Source organism: Embiotoca jacksoni, unplaced genomic scaffold (assembly GCF_022577435.1).
Source record: "Embiotoca jacksoni isolate LCO1_2020_lvr unplaced genomic scaffold, fEmbJac1.0.p SCAF_20, whole genome shotgun sequence".
Lineage (NCBI taxonomy): Eukaryota > Metazoa > Chordata > Actinopteri > Embiotocidae > Embiotoca > Embiotoca jacksoni.
The window spans coordinates 3,941,574-3,959,412 of record NW_027185341.1 but is presented as its reverse complement, the minus strand read 5'-3'; the positions used below and the strand labels follow the sequence as shown (position 1 = coordinate 3,959,412).

At 42.5% G+C, this 17,839-nt stretch overlaps 2 protein-coding genes and 1 long non-coding RNA gene across 7 annotated transcripts in view; 1 reads left to right on the top strand and 2 right to left on the bottom strand.

Moving 5' to 3' along the window:
• The window catches only part of LOC138202044 (voltage-gated potassium channel KCNC1-like), a 49,677-nt gene extending 42,293 nt beyond the window's left edge, over window positions 1-7,384 (bottom strand). For 2 of the 5 annotated variants that reach the window (XM_069155724.1, XM_069155722.1), the window contains exon 1: window positions 6,833-7,384. The gene's annotated coding sequence lies outside the window, so the exon portion shown is untranslated. The remainder of the gene's footprint in view (window positions 1-6,832) is intronic. The other 3 variants (XM_069155727.1, XM_069155726.1, XM_069155728.1) reach the window with 2 other exon arrangements.
• On the top strand, window positions 130-12,229 carry LOC138202048 (uncharacterized). Its single transcript, XR_011178622.1, has 3 exons — window positions 130-1,022; window positions 1,617-1,739; window positions 7,628-12,229. It is a non-coding gene; the product is annotated as an uncharacterized lncRNA (long non-coding RNA).
• A 1,795-nt stretch (window positions 12,230-14,024) lies between these two features.
• On the bottom strand, window positions 14,025-17,780 carry rexo4 (REX4 homolog, 3'-5' exonuclease). The gene is made up of 8 exons (XM_069155707.1): window positions 17,241-17,780; window positions 16,820-17,139; window positions 16,595-16,735; window positions 15,660-15,853; window positions 15,455-15,543; window positions 15,290-15,364; window positions 14,948-15,022; window positions 14,025-14,785 (listed from the first exon to the last, which is right to left on the bottom strand). The coding sequence occupies exons 1-8, from the start codon at window positions 17,460-17,462 to the stop codon at window positions 14,654-14,656; spliced, it is 1,248 nt and encodes a 415-aa protein (XP_069011808.1). The 5' UTR covers window positions 17,463-17,780; the 3' UTR covers window positions 14,025-14,653.
• Window positions 17,781-17,839: the final 59 nt, after the last annotated feature.

Below are 17,839 nucleotides of genomic sequence, written 5' to 3'. Positions count from 1 at the left end.
GGGGTAGAAGAGTGTCGGGTGGGGGGGAGGAGGAAGGAGGAAGAGCCTCGAAAAGGAGAGTGCACTATAAAAGTGAATGAATTCTGCTGCAGTAAAAAGCCAAAGTTATTTGCTCTCTCTCTCTCTATCTCTCTTCTCCTGGAGGTCAGGTTGTTCACCCGTGGGCTGCATCCGGAGAGGGGCTCACTATGCTTCAGAAAAGACGAAAAGGCAACGACAAAAAAAAGCCTATACATGCACTGTATCTATGTTGTTAACCTTTTTCTCTATTCAAAGAAATGCACCACTCTCCTCCTCCCGCTGTCCCCCCCTCCTCTCCTGCCAGCTCTCACCGGCCCTCCCCCTCCTACTACTCTCTCCCTCACTTTCTCTTCCTCACTCGCTCTCATATTCCGCATAAAGGAATCACATTTCATTGAAGGAGGGGAATCAAGACTTCACTTCTTCTTCTCTCTCTCTCTCTCTCTCTCTCTCTCTCTCTCTCTCTCTCTCTCTCTCACAACACAGTCTTATACCCATCCGGTGTCCGTCCCACTCTACCTCTGTCTTTCTCTTCACTTCTGCTCCTTCTGCTTCCTACTTTCACTGCATCTCAGTCCAATGCACTCTTTTCTTCCATTTCTCCACTCTTTTTTTGCTCCTCTCATTCTCTCTCATTGCTCCCCCATCCCAAAGTGAGCTCCCTTCACTTTGTTTCAACTCCCTCCTCCTCCGTCCCCCGTCCCCCCCCTCAGACTTTTGCTTTCTGTCATGTAGGACACTGCAGTCTTTCTTTCTGCCTCCTTACTAGTGTTTACTCTGATGTTTTCATCATTTCACTGCAACTTCCTACCTGAAGGAAACAACTTTTGTTCATGGAAAAGTTTACTGTCGCTTCTCTTCAGCTCTTTTATTGTTTTAATGGGTTTCTTTAGTTTTTGCTCAGATTTTATTTTGACTTTTTTGTGTGAAAATTATCTTTTTCCCCCCCTCATTTTTGGATATCCTGGGAAAAAAAAAAAAAACGATTTGACAGCGCTCAGGTAAGATATACTAAGACCAAGGTTTCTGCATGTGTGAACAACCAAAGAACAAACTGCACAGGAGACAAAAACTAACATGGACATATGTTATGTGCACAGATTAGAAAAACCTAGTCACTGCAGTGTTAAATGGCTCAAATTCCTACTTTCTTTCCTCAGCTATCCCAAGTTTTTGCAGTGTTTTGCTGCAGGAGCATCAAACCTGCTTGCTTGACAGAAAAAAAAAAAAAAAAAACCTGCACTGTGAGTTTGAGAGTTGCACTGCATCATTATGTCAAAGTACTTTAGTTTTAATCTAAACCCTTTGTAAACAGCAGCAACAAAGACAACATTTGGAAGTGAGGTCAGGCAGGGAGAGAGTGTAAAAACATTTGAATCCGTAGTCAGCTTCATCCTGTGTGGATTTCCAGCAGGGAGCACTTGTGTTGTGGGATGGATTACATTTCAGCACCATGGAAAGCGGCGCTCTCCTCTCTCCCTCTAATGGGATACTCAACTTTTTAGAAGCAGTCTCTGTGAACTCACTGTCAAACTTTTATTCTTTAAATAACTTATTACTTTTTTTTTTTTTTTTTTTTTGGCTCAACTTTGTAGCTCTGCACCCTGCCTTGCACTTCATCCGCAGTCGTACCATTATGAGTGAACTGATGAATATTTTATCCATGGACAGCCACAAGTCTGTAACTGGTGAAATGCCTTTTTGTTCCCTCGTGCGTGGTGAGTTTATTGATTTTATAAATTTGATTAAGTATTCTTTTATGTATCAGAATTGTTTTGGAGGTTAATTGGTAAAGTGTGTTATCTCTTTTTACAAGCAATTTAAAATGTTGGACATTTAAGATTTTTAGTTTGAGTGTGTCAACAAGAGCAGATTATTGATCTTATTGAGTTCTGGAGTTGAATACCATCTTTAGCTTAATACAGGGGAAGTAAGTACATCCCTTTAACACCTCATTCACTAACAGAAACACAAAAACAGAGAACAAAATGGGGGGGAAAGGACGATGAAAGCGGGGGATTGAGGCTACAGAAGGTGAGCGTCTTGTGCAAAATGGAGGAAGGGAAGTCGAGAACCAGAGGACACGAAATAGCACAGAGGTGAGGAGGAACAGAGAGAGGATAAAAACTGAGTGCGAAGCAAGGGGGAGGGGATGTAGAGGAGCAGAGAGGAGGAACAATCCCCCCCTACAGCACCAACACTTTCTCTCCCTCCTGCAGCATTTCCTGCCTTGGCCACCATGTCCTGCGCCACCCTGCTACTAGAGTACCTCACCACTGCAAACACACACACACACACACACACACACACACACACACACACACACTGGGGAAAGGAAGGGAAAAGGACGGATGAGGGGGGGGGGCACGCACACATGCTCACCTGGCTACTAAAAAAAAAAAAAACTAGCTTCTGACGGCGAAATTAGGCTTGATGGTTTAAACCTTTCAGGACAGGAGATGATTTCTGCAGTGGACTGATAGATAACAGAAGGGGGTTCAGAGAGGAGAGGAGCATACACACAGCTCTTGCACGAAGACTGCACTGATGCTAATATATATTAGCAGAAACACTGCAGTAAGAGGGGGAGGGAGCACGAGATTATGGGATGCATTGACTGTGAGGTACCAGCAGCAGTAACCGGGGGGGAGGGGAGGAGAGGAGAGCACACCAGAGAGGGAGAGAGGGAGAGAAAAGGGAGGAATTGCGAGGAGTGCTGACTTTGCGGAACAGAACCAGCAGTTGGCAGAAAAAGCAAAAACCTTTCCCAAACACAGAGGGGAAGATGGGGAGAGATGAGTGAGATATGATGGGAGAAGGAGGGGTTTGGGGAAGAGTAGAGAGGAAACAGGACAGAAAGAGTAAGGGAGCAAAGGTAGGTAAGGTAGGGGAGAGAGAGGAGGAGGGAAACGAAAAAGGGGAGGACGGGGGAAAGGGTGGGGGAGGAGAGGGACAAAGACAGAAAAAAAGAAGAAAAAAAAGACCTTGCAGTGGCTCAGCATAGCACCTGAATGGCTGCGAAGGTGTGGGAGGGTGGATTAGAAATGTCCTGCAGTACCAGTGAGAGGTACGGGAAGCGGCGGAGAGATTACGAGAGAGGAGGAGCGGAAGGAAAACAAGTGGAGGGATGTAAAGCAGATATACAGCTGAGATGAATGGCAAATGTGCCACTGGGGGGGGTGGAAAAAAAGGGGGGGGGAGGGGGGTATGCAGGCAAGTGCGTAATTGCGTAATGTGTTTGTGTATGTATGTATGTGTTCGAGGGAGAGAGAAAGAGAGAGAGAGAGTACAAATTGTGTTGCTTGGTGCACAGCCATTTTTTTTTCCCACCCGCTACCTCATCAAAGGATGTAACCACAAGGCTTCACGCTGTTCCATCCATATCACCACCCTCCCTCCCACCGTCTCTACCTCCCTCCCTCCGTCTCTACCTCATCTCCCACACTTCCCAGTGTTGAGGAGACCCCAACAGGAGAAAGTGAAGCACTGCAGCATGGTGAAAGCACTGCGGTCACCTCCCCTTTTAGTGCGGTGTCACACCACACGCTGTCCTCTACCCCCTCGGATCGTCACTGCACCTCATGGTGTAACTCGTTTTCTGCCAGGAGAGGAGAAGCCAGATGAGGCGTGTGCGTGTGTGCGTGTGTGTGTGTGTGTGTGTGTGTGCGCGTGTGTGTGTGTGTGTGTGTGTGTGTGTGTGTGTGTGTGTGTGTGTGTGTGCGCGCGCGCGCGCGTGCGGATAGCGGTAAAGGGAAGGTAGAGTGTGAATAGAACCAATAAGAATGAAAATGAGGGGAATTGCATGAATGAACGGAGAGAGAGCAAAGAAAGAAAAACACACGCATGCCGAAAAAAAACAGAAAACAGGGCCACACAAAGACCCAGCAGCTCCCAGACGGCGCTAATGTACACAAATGAGAGGGTGGGGGTGGGCTGGAGGGGCCCAAAGCATTTCTCATAAAAAAATAAATAAAAATAAAGCTCACCAGTGGCCAATTCCCAGAACGTGAATTAAATAGCCAATCAATTAAGCAAGCAAAAAAGGAAATGGCCAATCTACCAGAGGCAGCTCCTCTACTCTGGGTGTGGAGACCTCCAGGGGCTGACCAATCCACACACACTGCAGCACCAACACCCCCTTGGGGGTCTTGAGTCTTGTGCATATTGGTCAATCACTCCTGCCAGAAGCATGCAGCAGCTGCTCTCTTCTTATGATCCCCTCCAGAAACCCTCTTTTTTATGAGAGAAAAAAAAACCTCATGCACTCCTGGTTTTCTCCTTTTAGCTGGCTGGGGGATGATTAATACATAAAGCCATATTCAGGAATAGACTAGCAGCAATGAAGCCTGTAATAGAGCTCTGAAAGCTCAGTCAGTGTCCATGACTAAAATCTTTCCTGCCCACAGAACGATAAAGGGTGAGATTTTTTTATTTTTTTGATAGATATGAAACCTGGGTGAGACTTCACTAGTGACAGAAGGATGTTGGGTGAAGGGAGTGATGAAGGAAGCGGTACTAAAGCTCCCTTCAAGGAGCAATCAGTGGCGTAACAGCGGTCAGAATATTCCTGAAACAGCACAGTGTGAGTGTAGGGGGGAGGGGGGGTGAAAGGCACAGGATAGTGTATCATGTCAGGAAGGAACTCTATTTTTGGACATGGATAAATCTGAGCTAATATCCCTCAGTTTTCAACTTTTAAATCTGCTTCTTAGAGAATTTGCATCAGGAGTATATCACTTTAACCCCCCCCCCCCTCCACACACACACACACACACACACCTCCCGACTCTCTCTTAGGTCATTTAAACCTGCCTACTCTTAATTAATGACACTGCCCTCCCCGCATGATTAGGACCATTATGATCCAGCAGTGCAGTAATGTGGTACACGGGGCCAGACAGACAAATGGGATGAGGGGAGAAGGATTACTGCACTGATTCCTGACCTGTGAACTAGCCAGCAATTAGACATAAAGGAGGGAAGGTAAAGTCACAGATGAGAGTCTAAACAGCTGATAAGGAGGGTGAGACGCTTTAATGTAGAACGAAAAAAGAAACTAGACGACAAGAGAACAAAGGAGGATGAAAGGTCAGCTTGAGGTGAGCCTCAAGGTCATGGATTTGAAAGACAGAGGGGGTTTTAAAAGGCCAGACCGGCTCAGTGAGGTGGTGAATTAGTTGAAGGAAAAGAGGGAAAGTTCTTGCAACTGGAGCTGGAGCAGAAGATGGAAAATGAGAGATGTGAAACCATCTCAACCAAGGAGAGAGGAAGGGTCAGAGGCAAGAGCACACACACACATACACACACACACACACACACACACACACACACACACACACACACACACACACAGGACATGACACATGTGTAATTCAATCACAGCCTCAAAATAGATTTATTCCCCTCGTTGCTTAAACAGCAGCGCCCTCCTTTTTAAAAGCCCCATCACTACTCCACCAATCGCATCCACTGACAGCATGCCACTGTCTCTGGTGGGGAGACGTTTTTTTGTTGCTAAAATCGAAGGGGTGTTTTCTGGGTTACCCTCAGTCTAAAAATAGCACCAGCTGTAGATTTATAATGCAGGATTGAGGGTGGTGGTGGTGGTGGTGGGGAGGAGGTAGAGACAGAGAGGAGAGCAAATGGAGGAAAAGAGGAAGAGTTCCCATTAGGAGAAGAGCACGCTAGAGCCAGTTGGCAGGAAGAAAAAGAAAAGAGGGGAGGCATGTGCTGGAAAGTAAAGGCAGAAGAGGCGTGATGAAACCAGAGACTTTGTGTGGAATGCAGTGGAATGCAGAACTGTCTGTGTATAGGTGATGTGGCGACAAGGGGTTGTAGAGAGAATCCCACGTCTAGACATTTAAATGCCCCCCTAGACTTCCTGGATGAGATCTCAGTGACTCTATGTCCTTCCTGTAGTTCTGCTCCAGTGCCCCCCCTCCCTCTATTCCCCCCCCCCCCCCCCCCACCTCCCAATCTCTTCCTCACAACATCTTCTCCTCTCCCCTGCACGCTCTGGTGTGTGTGTTTGTGTGTCAGCCCTCTCACCCTATGGTTCCTTTATCAAACCTCCATTTCAGGCCTTGACACTTACCCAGTGCTGCCATGATGCACGGCCACTTACACACACACAAGCACAAACATACACATACATATATATATATATATATATATATATATATATATACACACACACACACACACACACACACACACACACACACACACATACACTGAAGGTACATGTAAGTAAAACAAATGCATGCCTACAAATGCACAAAGCAATACACACATGGAAACAGTTACTCACGCAGACAGACAAAATGATGCAGAGAGGAATGCACACACACACATTCCTCTCAGAGGCATGAAACTGCTCTGATCTGGTGGTGTAGATGGGGAAACACCCACCATTTGTGCAATGAGGAATATTAGGATTTAAAAAATGACAATTCCAGGCGTCATATCAGGAGGTAATTATAATCAGACTGTAAAAGTATATTGTTCTTTGTGTTATAGCAGCTAGAAATAATAATATTAAAAAAAGGACCTGTGAGGAGGTTTATGACTCCAATCTGAAACCATTTTCACACATTATGATTTCTCCAGATTTGTATCCAAACACAAACAGGCTACAGAAAATGTCAGTAATTGTGGAAAAAACGATACTTGTTGAATGTAGGTTAGACGCTGTATTTATTTTTCCCTTTTTTTCTCTCCTGGCCAATAAAATCCACTGTTATTAGGCGGATAAACGCAGAATAAAGCCACCAAAAATACAGACATATACACAGACACGGTTAATACTCACTTGCTTTTGGTTCAGGTTCGTTTCGAGTGCGTGCAGAAACACGCACATCAAGCTTAAAGATCAATCAAAATGTAGTTTTCTTTGTTAGATCGCTCTTTCTTATGATTTCAGAGAGTATCCAGTTTCTCGCAGGCATTCAGTTGATCTTCCCCCCCCCCCCCGATTATAATAAATCAAAATAGGATTGCGCGCATCTGTTGGTGGAAATCTCGTTTTGATAGCGTTATTGCCGAATGTTACTTATAGCTTATGGTCATGTTGATGATGGCAAGGGATGAGTCTTTCGGATGAAATGAAGCAGAAGTCTCCCTGAAAACTGGCTTTTTGCTATTTCCCTCGATTTCAGAGCCCCTCTCCCACCTCTTTGTTATTGCCAAAAAATAATTGCCAGCCTTTGTTACAGTGTCTCTACGCTTCCAGGCGCAGGGTGTAGCTACCATTCAGCTCTTCCTCTGTCTCCCCTTTTCAAATGTTTCAGTGGAGATGGAGCCTGTAGACACCTCTCTCTTTGCCTTTCCCTCTCTGTGCGTCTCTCTGTTCCTTTGGTGGAGCGTCACCTTCTGCACTATTTTTTTCCTCAGACGATACATGTGGGCGGATTAGAACAAGACAGAGGGGTGGGAGGACCCCGGTGGATACAGAGGCTAATTTCTCATATGGCTGCTGAACTTCATAAATACATATGCTGGGAGGAAAAAAAAACACACACACACACACACACACACTAGGCTATAAAAGGAAATATTGTGCTGATTTGTTGTCATAATCTTTTTTTCTTCTTCTTCCCCACTTTAGCCTATACAGCAAACACATGCTCACTCTGCTGGACGGACGCACAAACACCATTTTGTCTACAGGTTCCCTGCCTTGACTGTGGCTTGCCTGACATCAGCAGTCATGTGGTAGCAGAGGAGCAGGTGGATTATATGACAGTCTGGGGTGATATGTTTAATAACAGTAAGATGAAGCTCTGAGGACGCTCCTGATTGTCAGCAAACATAAAAATGACCTCGCTTATCTTTAAAAAAAAAAAATGCCACTATTTCATTTAAATTTCTGATATAAGTCGAGCTGCATGGAGAATATTACCAGTTTCTTTAAACAAATAAGTGGAGAGTTTATGTTTATGCTTGTGGCAGTTAAACCTCGACCACCTCAACCATCTGCGCATACGTAGTTGTTGGTGTTGCGGGATAATGGTTTGAGCCATATAGCTGAAGCCCAATGATCAGCAAGCAATGTTGCTGATGTGCTTATTGACAGGAAATATCTTGAGTAAGTGCAACATCGCCTCATAAAATTTACAACACTGGTACAAGAGCAAAAGGCTAGTCCTGATGTGCCCGTAACATTTTACAGTGACCACAAAATGTTCTTGTGAGAGCAAAGTGCAGACAGAAAAGAGATGAGTAAACACATGAAGATGGAGGTTATTTAGCTACATTTAGGTTTAAGAGGTTTGCGTTACTGTGAAATTGATCACTTAAATGTGCAAAAGGGATCTTTGTAAATACAAAATTAAAGTTAAATCCTAAGTTTTGCGTATTTACGATTTGCCGTTAGTAGATTTTAGTTGACATTGAGATCTACAGCCTCCAAACCTCTTAACTTACATGTGAACCATTTGCACATACTCCCCCAGGAAATGCTTCCCTAGTGCTGTAAGGATACAGTGCTAAACACTAAGCCACAGCACTTCTTTTAAAAGACTCCATAAATCACAACATTTCTATCACTAAAGACATCTGATGCAGCCCTTACAGAAAAAAAACACATGGATTTCACATGTGGAAAAACTTATGTGATCACATGTGACCACATACATGTGATTGTGCTCATGTGAAATGCATTTTTCCCACGGGAAACGTGGTTTTGGAACATTTTCAAGGTGTAATGTGTGAAGCCCATGTAGATTCCCAGGTGAAAACCTTCCCAGAAATGTTCCCCTTGTTATCATAAGTTGCAACATGTGGTAAACATCTCTCATACATGTAATCACGTATGTCCTATGTGGAAAACATGGGAAACTTCATGTGTTTCGGCCACACAGGAAAAATGAAGGGTAGATTTTGAAAGCAGAAAAGTGAGGAAACTGCACTTTACAAGGGTGCTTAGGACTGACATGAAGGAGACCTCATGAATGTTAATGACTGTTTATCAGTGTTCAATTTAATCAATTTAGTCCATTTCGAGATTGTTTGAGATGTCTTTCATCTGACAACTTGACAACATAACCATCATGTAGCCCTAACTTGTACCACTCGTTGAGGTCAAGGAAATTCTTCATAGAAGTAGTTAGCCATCATAACAAAAACTTTGTTACTTTATGTTGTCATCACAAAGATATCCAAAACAATGTCAACATGAACTTTGCATTAAAAGTGACATAACTGACTGAACGACACTTAATAAAAAACAGTCATAAAGATTCATAAAGACTCCTTCATGTTCATTGCAGGTGTCATATCATCTTTATGGTGTCACATCAGTCATACTCTTTCACCGATACTGTTAAGGACAATTTAAAATGCTTAATATGCCTACAAACATTGGCATTTAATAGTTTAAAAACTAAAGTAAAAAAATTGGCTGCTATTCTAGGCAGCAGATGAGTTTTGTTTTGATTCCCACTTTTCTGCATTCAACAGCCCCCGTCTTATTTTTCTTTGAACAGTCACTGACCCGTTTGGGAAGCCTTGTTTTAAAGTACCCTGTGGACTTTTGGTAAACTATGGCACAAGTTTAGAGGTTTGATCCCCACAGCAGCTACATGTTCTGTTAAGGTTTCTATTAGCACAAAACTAAATCTAACCTCTTCGCTGAGACTCACTCTGAACACTTTTCTCTGATATTTTGTATTTCAAGTCAGGTCACACCGTATGAGGCTCCCACCTGATACCTCTAGGGAGTCCAAGGTTTACAGTTGTTCTCTGCACCCTTAGGAAACAATGCATACATCTATTTTGCACTATGTCACCCCTCGTTCATTTACACTCCCCAAAGCCCGGCAGCACTGTGTAAAATCAGTCAAACACAAGATTTATGCAGGTGGTGCACTCAAGAATTCCTGTATGATAGAACTTTTTATACACTTTGAACATATCTTGAATATTAAAAAGGTTATAAAAAAAATACTATGAGTCTGTAGGCATAGCAACTCTCTAAGGCTGTATTTGAGCAAAATGGTGGAAGGACCAGTGTTGGGAGGGTTACTTTTGAAATGTAATTGGTTACAGATTATTAGTTACCCAGTTAAAAATTTAACAAGTGATATAACTATTTTAATTACTGACATATGTGACGTATTACATTTGATTATATTTTGAATATTTTTCTAACAAATGATTTAAACTGGGAAATACACGTGAAAATTCCTCAAAAAAACAACAACCCAAAAATACATTTAAACTAGGCAGAAAATGTCACAGCACTACTGAACAGCGATTACTTTCAAACTCTGATTAAAAGTTATTCAATATAACTTTAATTAAGATGGAAAAGTTTTGATGTTCAAGTTCAACCACCAAAATAAATCACAACTATGTCGACCACAACTGACTGCAATAAAGGAAAAATATTTCCATAACTTCAAACCAAGTTCACATTTAGGTCAACTTCATGCGGGGAACTATGAACAGGGCTGGGTACTGGTCACTAGCTTTTGGACACTGGTTCCTGAATGTTCCTTTTTAAATACCACTTCATCTTACACGAACAATCGCCTTGCCGTGGTTGCTTAGAGCAAAGCACATCGATTTGATTGGCAGATGAGAGGTGGTTCAAATTCAATCAACAGAACCAATCCAAAACAAGCCACAAAATTTGAGCGCTTATTGCCAAAACAATGAAGCCTGTCTCGACATAGAAAGGAATGCCTGCGTAGAGGAAAGCTGTAAGGCACCGTATTAACTACAAATTCATGCGGTTCAGTGAGAACATGTGGCATTTATACATCACAGTAATTTTTTGCAAAACTTTGTTCACAACTGGCCACAATAAAACTAATAGACAGCATTTGCGTGTCCAGTTAAGCCTAACCATGTCCAATAACAACAAAACTGTCAATCACTGCTCGTCATGGCACCATCCTTTGCTTTCAACTCAAAGTGAGTGCACAACATGCAAGCACGAAGTTGGCCACAGAAAGTAGCTGACACCGTTTCTTCATCAACCTGCATAAATACTGAATGTTCAACTTTGTTCGTTCTAAGAGTGAACATTAGGCAACACAGACACATTCGCAGTCGATCTCTTGGCGGCAGCCGCCCACAGCTCATGCATAAGGAAGTGGGGAGCAACAGACCTGAGCAGACAAGTTGTGGTCAAGAGAAAAAGCAGCTCTGTGACGATGTCCTCAGTCTCACAGGTTTACCATATTTTACAGTAAATATTATCGTTATTGTATGGGAGGACATTGAACAGCAAAAGCATTGTGAAAATGTAAAGCCTTGAATTGAACAACAAACAGCTTGATTTGCCAGAAACTGTATATCCTATATTTTTGCACAGACGGGCACAAAGCCGTAAAACAGAAAGGACTGTAAGGTCTCCAAAATGCAAAGATGGACTGAGGACGAGAAACTAGTGGTTCAATAACCTTTATTGATGTTGTCTACCACTAATTGAAAAACAAGAGTCCACTGACTTAGTACTTCCCGTCTCCAGAATGAAACATGTCACCTCAGAGATGAACCCCGGCATGATCTTCAGACGTTGAACATATTTTATGTTCAAGCGAACGGTGTACAAAGATGTAGGATTGGTTTTGGTAAGGGAACAAAGCAAAACACACAAATCAAACTTCGCAGAGTTGTAGCTTACATGCAGTCCGTTTGAAAACCCAGGGATGACGCCCCCGATGTCAACGTGGACTCGAGACAAACTGCAGCAGGTGAGACAGTTTATAAAATCATGAACCAGGCGCCATGTTAACAGCAGCGATGCCTCCAATTCCATCAAGAGATTTGTTAAATGATTGGACGCAGTCTTACCGCAATGTTACTTCCTACACTGCCACTATTAAAGGGACTCTACAGTCCTGTTTCAGGAGTTTTAGGAGCTACTTTCCGCAATTTGCTTTTATTCGTTGAGCAGTATCTGATTATCATCAATAATTACAAGTAAATATATAAATTCTGAACAAAAATGTAGCTTAAACCTTTACTGTCTGACTAAAACCATAGTTTTACACAAACACTGTGGTCTCAGACAAACTTATTTGACAGGAGTTTGCTGCTGTTTTGACATCAAATCTTTACACATTCTTTTCACAGGCTGAAATGATAAAAAGCCTGAAGTTCAGCAAGTGCCATGTGAGCTGGTCTTTGCAATCGTGACAGAAGAAGAAACTGTAAATGCGAGGCCCTTCCATATTTGTTGAAATAAAAAAAGATCTCACGGAAAGACGCTGATGTGGTTCTTTCTTACTGCATGTTTCATGACTTCATGTTATTATATCTGAACTGTGACAACTTTAAATGAATGATGTATGCAAACTGAGTCCCTGGAAATGTTCACTACGCATGTGTAAAATCTATGATGACAACAACGAACAGATCGGGGCCCACAGGACAGCCCTGTGTCACGCTTGGTCTAAACTGAGGCTTCTGCGTTTTGCACCCTTACATGTTAATCTTACATGGCAAAAAAAAAATCAGAACGCTCTTTTATAAAGGCTGCAGCAAAAGAAAAACATGTTTGATTCCAAAGTAGAGCCCTGCTAAACTTGTATTAGCTTTTAAATGAAATCAAATCTGCAACTAGACTACCTTCGTCCCATAAACACAGACTGAGCAGTATGATAAATGAGTTCTTGTTCAGTTCCACTGCTTAAATGGCTGCATTAGCTTACATTATTTATCATCGTTACAGGCCCCTCATCTCCCTCAGTACAGAAGATCCTTGTTTGGTCTTTGTTCATCCATGATAACGTAGAGGCCTCCGTATCAATGAAGGTGCAACCCAAACAACCAAACCAGGTTGGATTTTCCTCTTTTTAATTCAGCTGCTTCTACTTTTCAGTCAAACTACTGATTTTTGATGTGACGATAACCTCTTACCTTTAGAAAACTGAACTCCACAATATATCTTGAAATATGAAGAGCCACTCAACAGCAGTGGTTTTGTGGTTGCTGTGTAAAATTAACTGTTTATTGTATACTGACATTTAGGCGAGATGTTTTTTCACTATTAATGAACGATAAATCCTTCTGCCATTTTGTTGCACAACACCCACATACCAAACAAGAGACCATCGTGCATTCAAATTCACAACGGACTATTCCGTTCTGCCAGAAGCCTTCCCAGCATCGCTCTGAGCGTACAGCAAAACTTAATTTAAAGCCTTAAGGCTGCAGACCAAGGGCGTCGGCTTCATTTGAGCCACAAACACAAATCACACTGTGACACACTGTTGGCACAGAGAGCCTGAACTCCTCACTTCCCCATGGCAGAAAGAAAAAAATCAAAAACTCCATCACTTAAAAATTCAGAGCTGCTTAAAATTGTGTAAAAAAAACCCCACTGAATTAGACTAAAATAATACATAAAGTTGGTTGGCTGTTTTTTGTTAAGATGCTTTAAGAATACTTTAAAAAGTATATTCAAACAATGAACAGGCAGGAGATGTTTGTTTTTGAGACCAAAGTCAACAATAAAATGGAAACCGAGTTCATCTCCTTTTTGTGTTTGTCAGAGAAAGATAAAGAGAGAAAATGTTCTACAGTCTGAATGAGCTCCATAACTTCAGTGTTATTCAGAGACCGGACCAAGGGTGTAAGTTTCATTTCTAGTGTACAACAAATCACACAGGCACACGGGAAGCCTGAATCCCAGTGCAGCAATGAGAAGCCCCGATCCAAAGGCCAAAGACAAGTCATGGTAAAAAAAAAAAACTCAACTCTCTGGCTCACTGCTGAAATGCTTAAAAAGTGAACCGAAGATCGACTTGAGTATTCAAGACGGCACTTTTGCTCCGAAGGTGGACAAACTGTGGTCATCCACGAGGTAAAGACGAGACAAAAAAAAAAAAAATCTATCACATTACAAAGATTTAACTGTGATGAACCGAAAAATTGAAAGTTGTGATTTTGGGTATTGGATGGGTGAACAGTCAACCGTCTGCTGTGTAGAGATCCGTTCAGGCGATAATAAACTTGGATATGTTATAAACAAAATGTGCAATACAGTTACATAGAGTGCCTCATGTTTAATTTAATACCTCTTCAAACATTCAACTTTTAAAACAACCCTGGGATTATTCTGAGCCAGGTCACAAGAGACCGAAAGCTCTAATCAGACCATTTATAAAATACTGAAACCAAAATGCATGAACAATACATAAACAATGCAATATGTGTTAAAGGACAAATGATTTCACGTTCTCAAGAGCGCTCCACAGATGATGTTTGATGGTGAATGATTTTAACACCTGCCTTCGACTGCTGGGAATTGCATTTTGGGGAAATAATGTCTGGAAATATTTGAGGAGGATCTGTGTAAACAAAGGCTCTGTGCTTTCTCAGATGGTTTACATATTCAGGAACAAAACTCCTGGCTGGTCAGCAAATAATCAAGTCTTTCACAACCTGGACCGGTCCCCCTTGAGGGGACTCAGGAAATCAGCTTTTGGCAAACATCTTTACATTTTCACTGCTTTTCTTAATGGTTTGCTTTTGCCCACTTTGTGATGGATCTCACAGAAGACTTTTATACCGTCTTGAGTGTTCTACATCCTGTTGAAAACAAATCTCTAGTCACTTCAGTCACTCTGATCAGGTCCTTATGTTGGTTTTGAATTCATTCTCCCATGTGATTGTCGTCCTAGTTGTTGGGAGACTTGGGCTTTCTCTCACTCTTGTCCAAGTTTTTGTTTTTCTGGCTGGCTTTGATCTCTACTTCCCAATGTTTTCTCACCATTGTGTACAGCCTCATTGTGGCCTGAGCGTCTTGGACCTGTAATAAAAAAAAAGAAGCCGGGATAAGTGCAAGATGCAACAATTTACATAGTTTATAATGTTTGGCAATAAAACATTTGTGTTTAAATCAACTGTTGTTATTCTGAAGGGGGAGACGGTGCATATTATCACCATTACTTTATTTTGAGTGATGACTTACAGATGAATGTTCGCCCTGTTGGACCTTCACATTGAGGATTTCTCGACAGAGGGCTTTCAGTGAGGGTCGACCGCTCTGAAAAAACAAAATCATTTCATCACTTAGATTTCTTGTTTTATCATTTTATTTTTGCACACCGTGGGACTGTGAGAAACAATATTTTGATCTCTCTGTAGGTCTTGTGCACATATGGTGAACTGACAATAAAGTTGACTTTGAATTTGATTTCATAATCTGGTCTGGGACCTTGCACAGAGTTTTGGGGGGCTCGGCTGTACTTGGGAATCAAATTCATTACATTTGTAAACATTTGAGTTATGAGTAATTATATTGCATGATTACCCTCACGATCTTCTTAAAAGGTTTATACTTCTGAGTGTCCCGGATTTTCTTTTTTGGATGATCCAAGAGCAGAATCTGAAACAGGAGTCGGTTAAAGGTGGTTTATGAGTGCTCAAACTTAGTTTGAAAAGTTCAATTTCCTCTCAGATATTACATCAGGGCTACCTTTAAGTCATTGTGGATGGCATGTCCAACCACTATTCTCCCTTGCAGGATCTCAGCAACCTCCCTCTGCACAATCTGTACATCCTCTCCTGCAATGCGACAACCACGGATGATAAATGCATACAGAATAAACAACTTTCAAGCAATTGATAATAAATCGTCTAGCTTTATCATATTGTTCATTACAACTGACGTCATGACTCACCATCTTCGATGTCCTCCAGTCGGATACCACTGAAAGCTGTCCTGTAGTCTGTCACCTTCTCTGTGGGTTTCACATATTTGTCATAGATGCATTTCCCAAAATGGTTCACGAGGGACACGCGCGCCAACATGCTGTCCTCCCCGTCAGGACCGACTCCCACCATCTCGCAATCAATGGCCACAGCTCTGGTGAGGCTGTTGTAGGTGAATGGCAAACAGGGTGACAACAGAGTCAAGAGAGAGTCTTCACTTATATTCCAACCTGCCGGAGGAGTGATGTTTCTCTTTTTGGTTTGTTTGGATAATCTTTAAAAAAGTAAGGCGCAACTCTGGCCTCTGAAACACCAAAAACTTCTCCAAACCAAACTCAAAATCTGTCTACCCATCATCGGCCGTAAAAGTGTTTTCATAACAGAACAGAATGTGTATTGACGAGTTATGTTGCAGTAAATCAAGACGGAAATACACATACGGGCGTCCTGAGAAAAAAAAAAAGAAAAGAAGAAGCAAAAAAAATACAGTTGATTTCAACCAGTACTTAAACTTTTTTTTTTTTTTTTTTAAATTGACTGCCACCCAAGAGACTTTGCTATGCTGTACTGGGGTAGTATCCTCTTTAAAAACCTGTATATGGCCAGCCATTTTGACTTCATTTGTCAGCTCTCAATTTGGCGATCTGGGCAAAACAGACATTCCAGTCTGGCTATTTCATCCACACAAAAAAAACTTGATTTTTTTTTTCCCCCCCTAGAAATTTCACCTCACGTATCTATTAACACGAGTCACCATGTTACATTTTGTTTTTTTGCCTGGAAGTTTAAGAGGCAACATGTCGATCTGTTATTTATCGTTATTAATAAGGCATTCATGTTGCAGGCTGTATTCTCTCGTGGAGCAAAACTCTGGGAACAGGAAAAAGGACATGTAGTCACGCACCCCTCAAAAGAGCGCTCCTTGACCAGGGCGCTCTCCGTGTCCTTGGTCACGCCCTGCTTCTTCCTCATGATCTCTGCTGCTTCCGCTCCCACCGTGGCCTCAATGTCATCGGGGTCTACGTCGTCAAACCAAAGATCCTCTCTGCGACAGCACATAACAACGTGGGGTTAGCAGCTGCAATGATGCTCATGCAAACGTCAGCAGAAGTCGAGGCAGCATACATACTCTTTTAGTTTCGTCTCCTCAACCACAGACTTCTTTTTCTTGGCTGCTTGCTCTGCGTTTGACGTTCCATTGTCCATTTTCCTTTTTGGCGGACTGAACTTCTTTGTGTTGGAGGCAGCCGGCACCTCCGAGTTCCCTCGAGTCTCCTTCGGGACAGCTGTGTTGTGCTTCATCATTTTCTCAGAGGCCGTTTGGCTGGGACAAGCATTGTTCTTGGAAACACTTTTGGAAGAATTTTCTTGAGCCTTTTTTGTCAACAGTCCGTTCTGATGTTTTGGTGTCACTGGCTGCTTCTTCTCCGGCGCACTCGCCTTCAACATCTGCGGAAAGTTGAGCACAATCTTGAGGAAGTATCGATTTAAAACAAACAAAAAAAACGAATGCACATATATTACCTACGCATCAAGATCAACCTACTGACCTCTTGCAGTGTTTTCCAGTTGGCAGAGAACAGTTGGGCATCTTTCGGACGTTGCCATTGCAGGTTCTTAGGTTTGTCTTGGTCCTGGACTAGACGCGTCTTCATCTTGATCTTCTTTTTGAACCAGAGCTTCTTTTTCTCTTTCACTATGTTGTTTTTCTCAACTGCAGGCTGGCGTGTTTTAGCGTCACCGGCTGCCGTCTTTGCCCTCACCTTAGACATTATGGTCACCTTTCGTTTAAATACTGCGCATCATTTGTTCAGGTGCGTAAATTCTTCTAACCGTCCTCAGCCACGCTGGATGAGCGGAGCTGCGACGCTTCGTTACCACGTCACGCGTAGAAAGCAACAGTCAGTAATATCTCACCGAGAACTGTTTCCCCACAGTTAGTTGAAGCCACGCTAACACAGAAAACGTGTTTCGATGGTTTCCTAAACTGCTGATTAAATTCCTCGTTCGTAAACTTCTGGTACTCCGAAACCATGCTGCAATGTATATTTCCGAGATGCGCAACAGACAAATGTGTCCGTCAAAAGCATGACGCCGTGTTTTAAAACGTCTCCAGTTAGTTACAGCCCCAAACGATCTACCGCTGTGG

Bases quoted from the DNA above. Each gene is read 5' to 3' on its own strand.
- rexo4 (XM_069155707.1), bottom strand. From the start codon at position 17,462: ATGTCTAAGGTGAGGGCAAAGACGGCAGCCGGTGACGCTAAAACACGC. The intron at 15,854-16,594 runs GTGCGTGACTAC...CACCTACAACAG, and splicing joins AAGGAGCGCTCTTTTGAGGG to CCTCACCAGAGCTGTGGCCA. The intron at 15,544-15,659 runs GTGAGTCATGAC...GTCGCATTGCAG, and splicing joins ACTGGAGGACATCGAAGATG to GAGAGGATGTACAGATTGTG.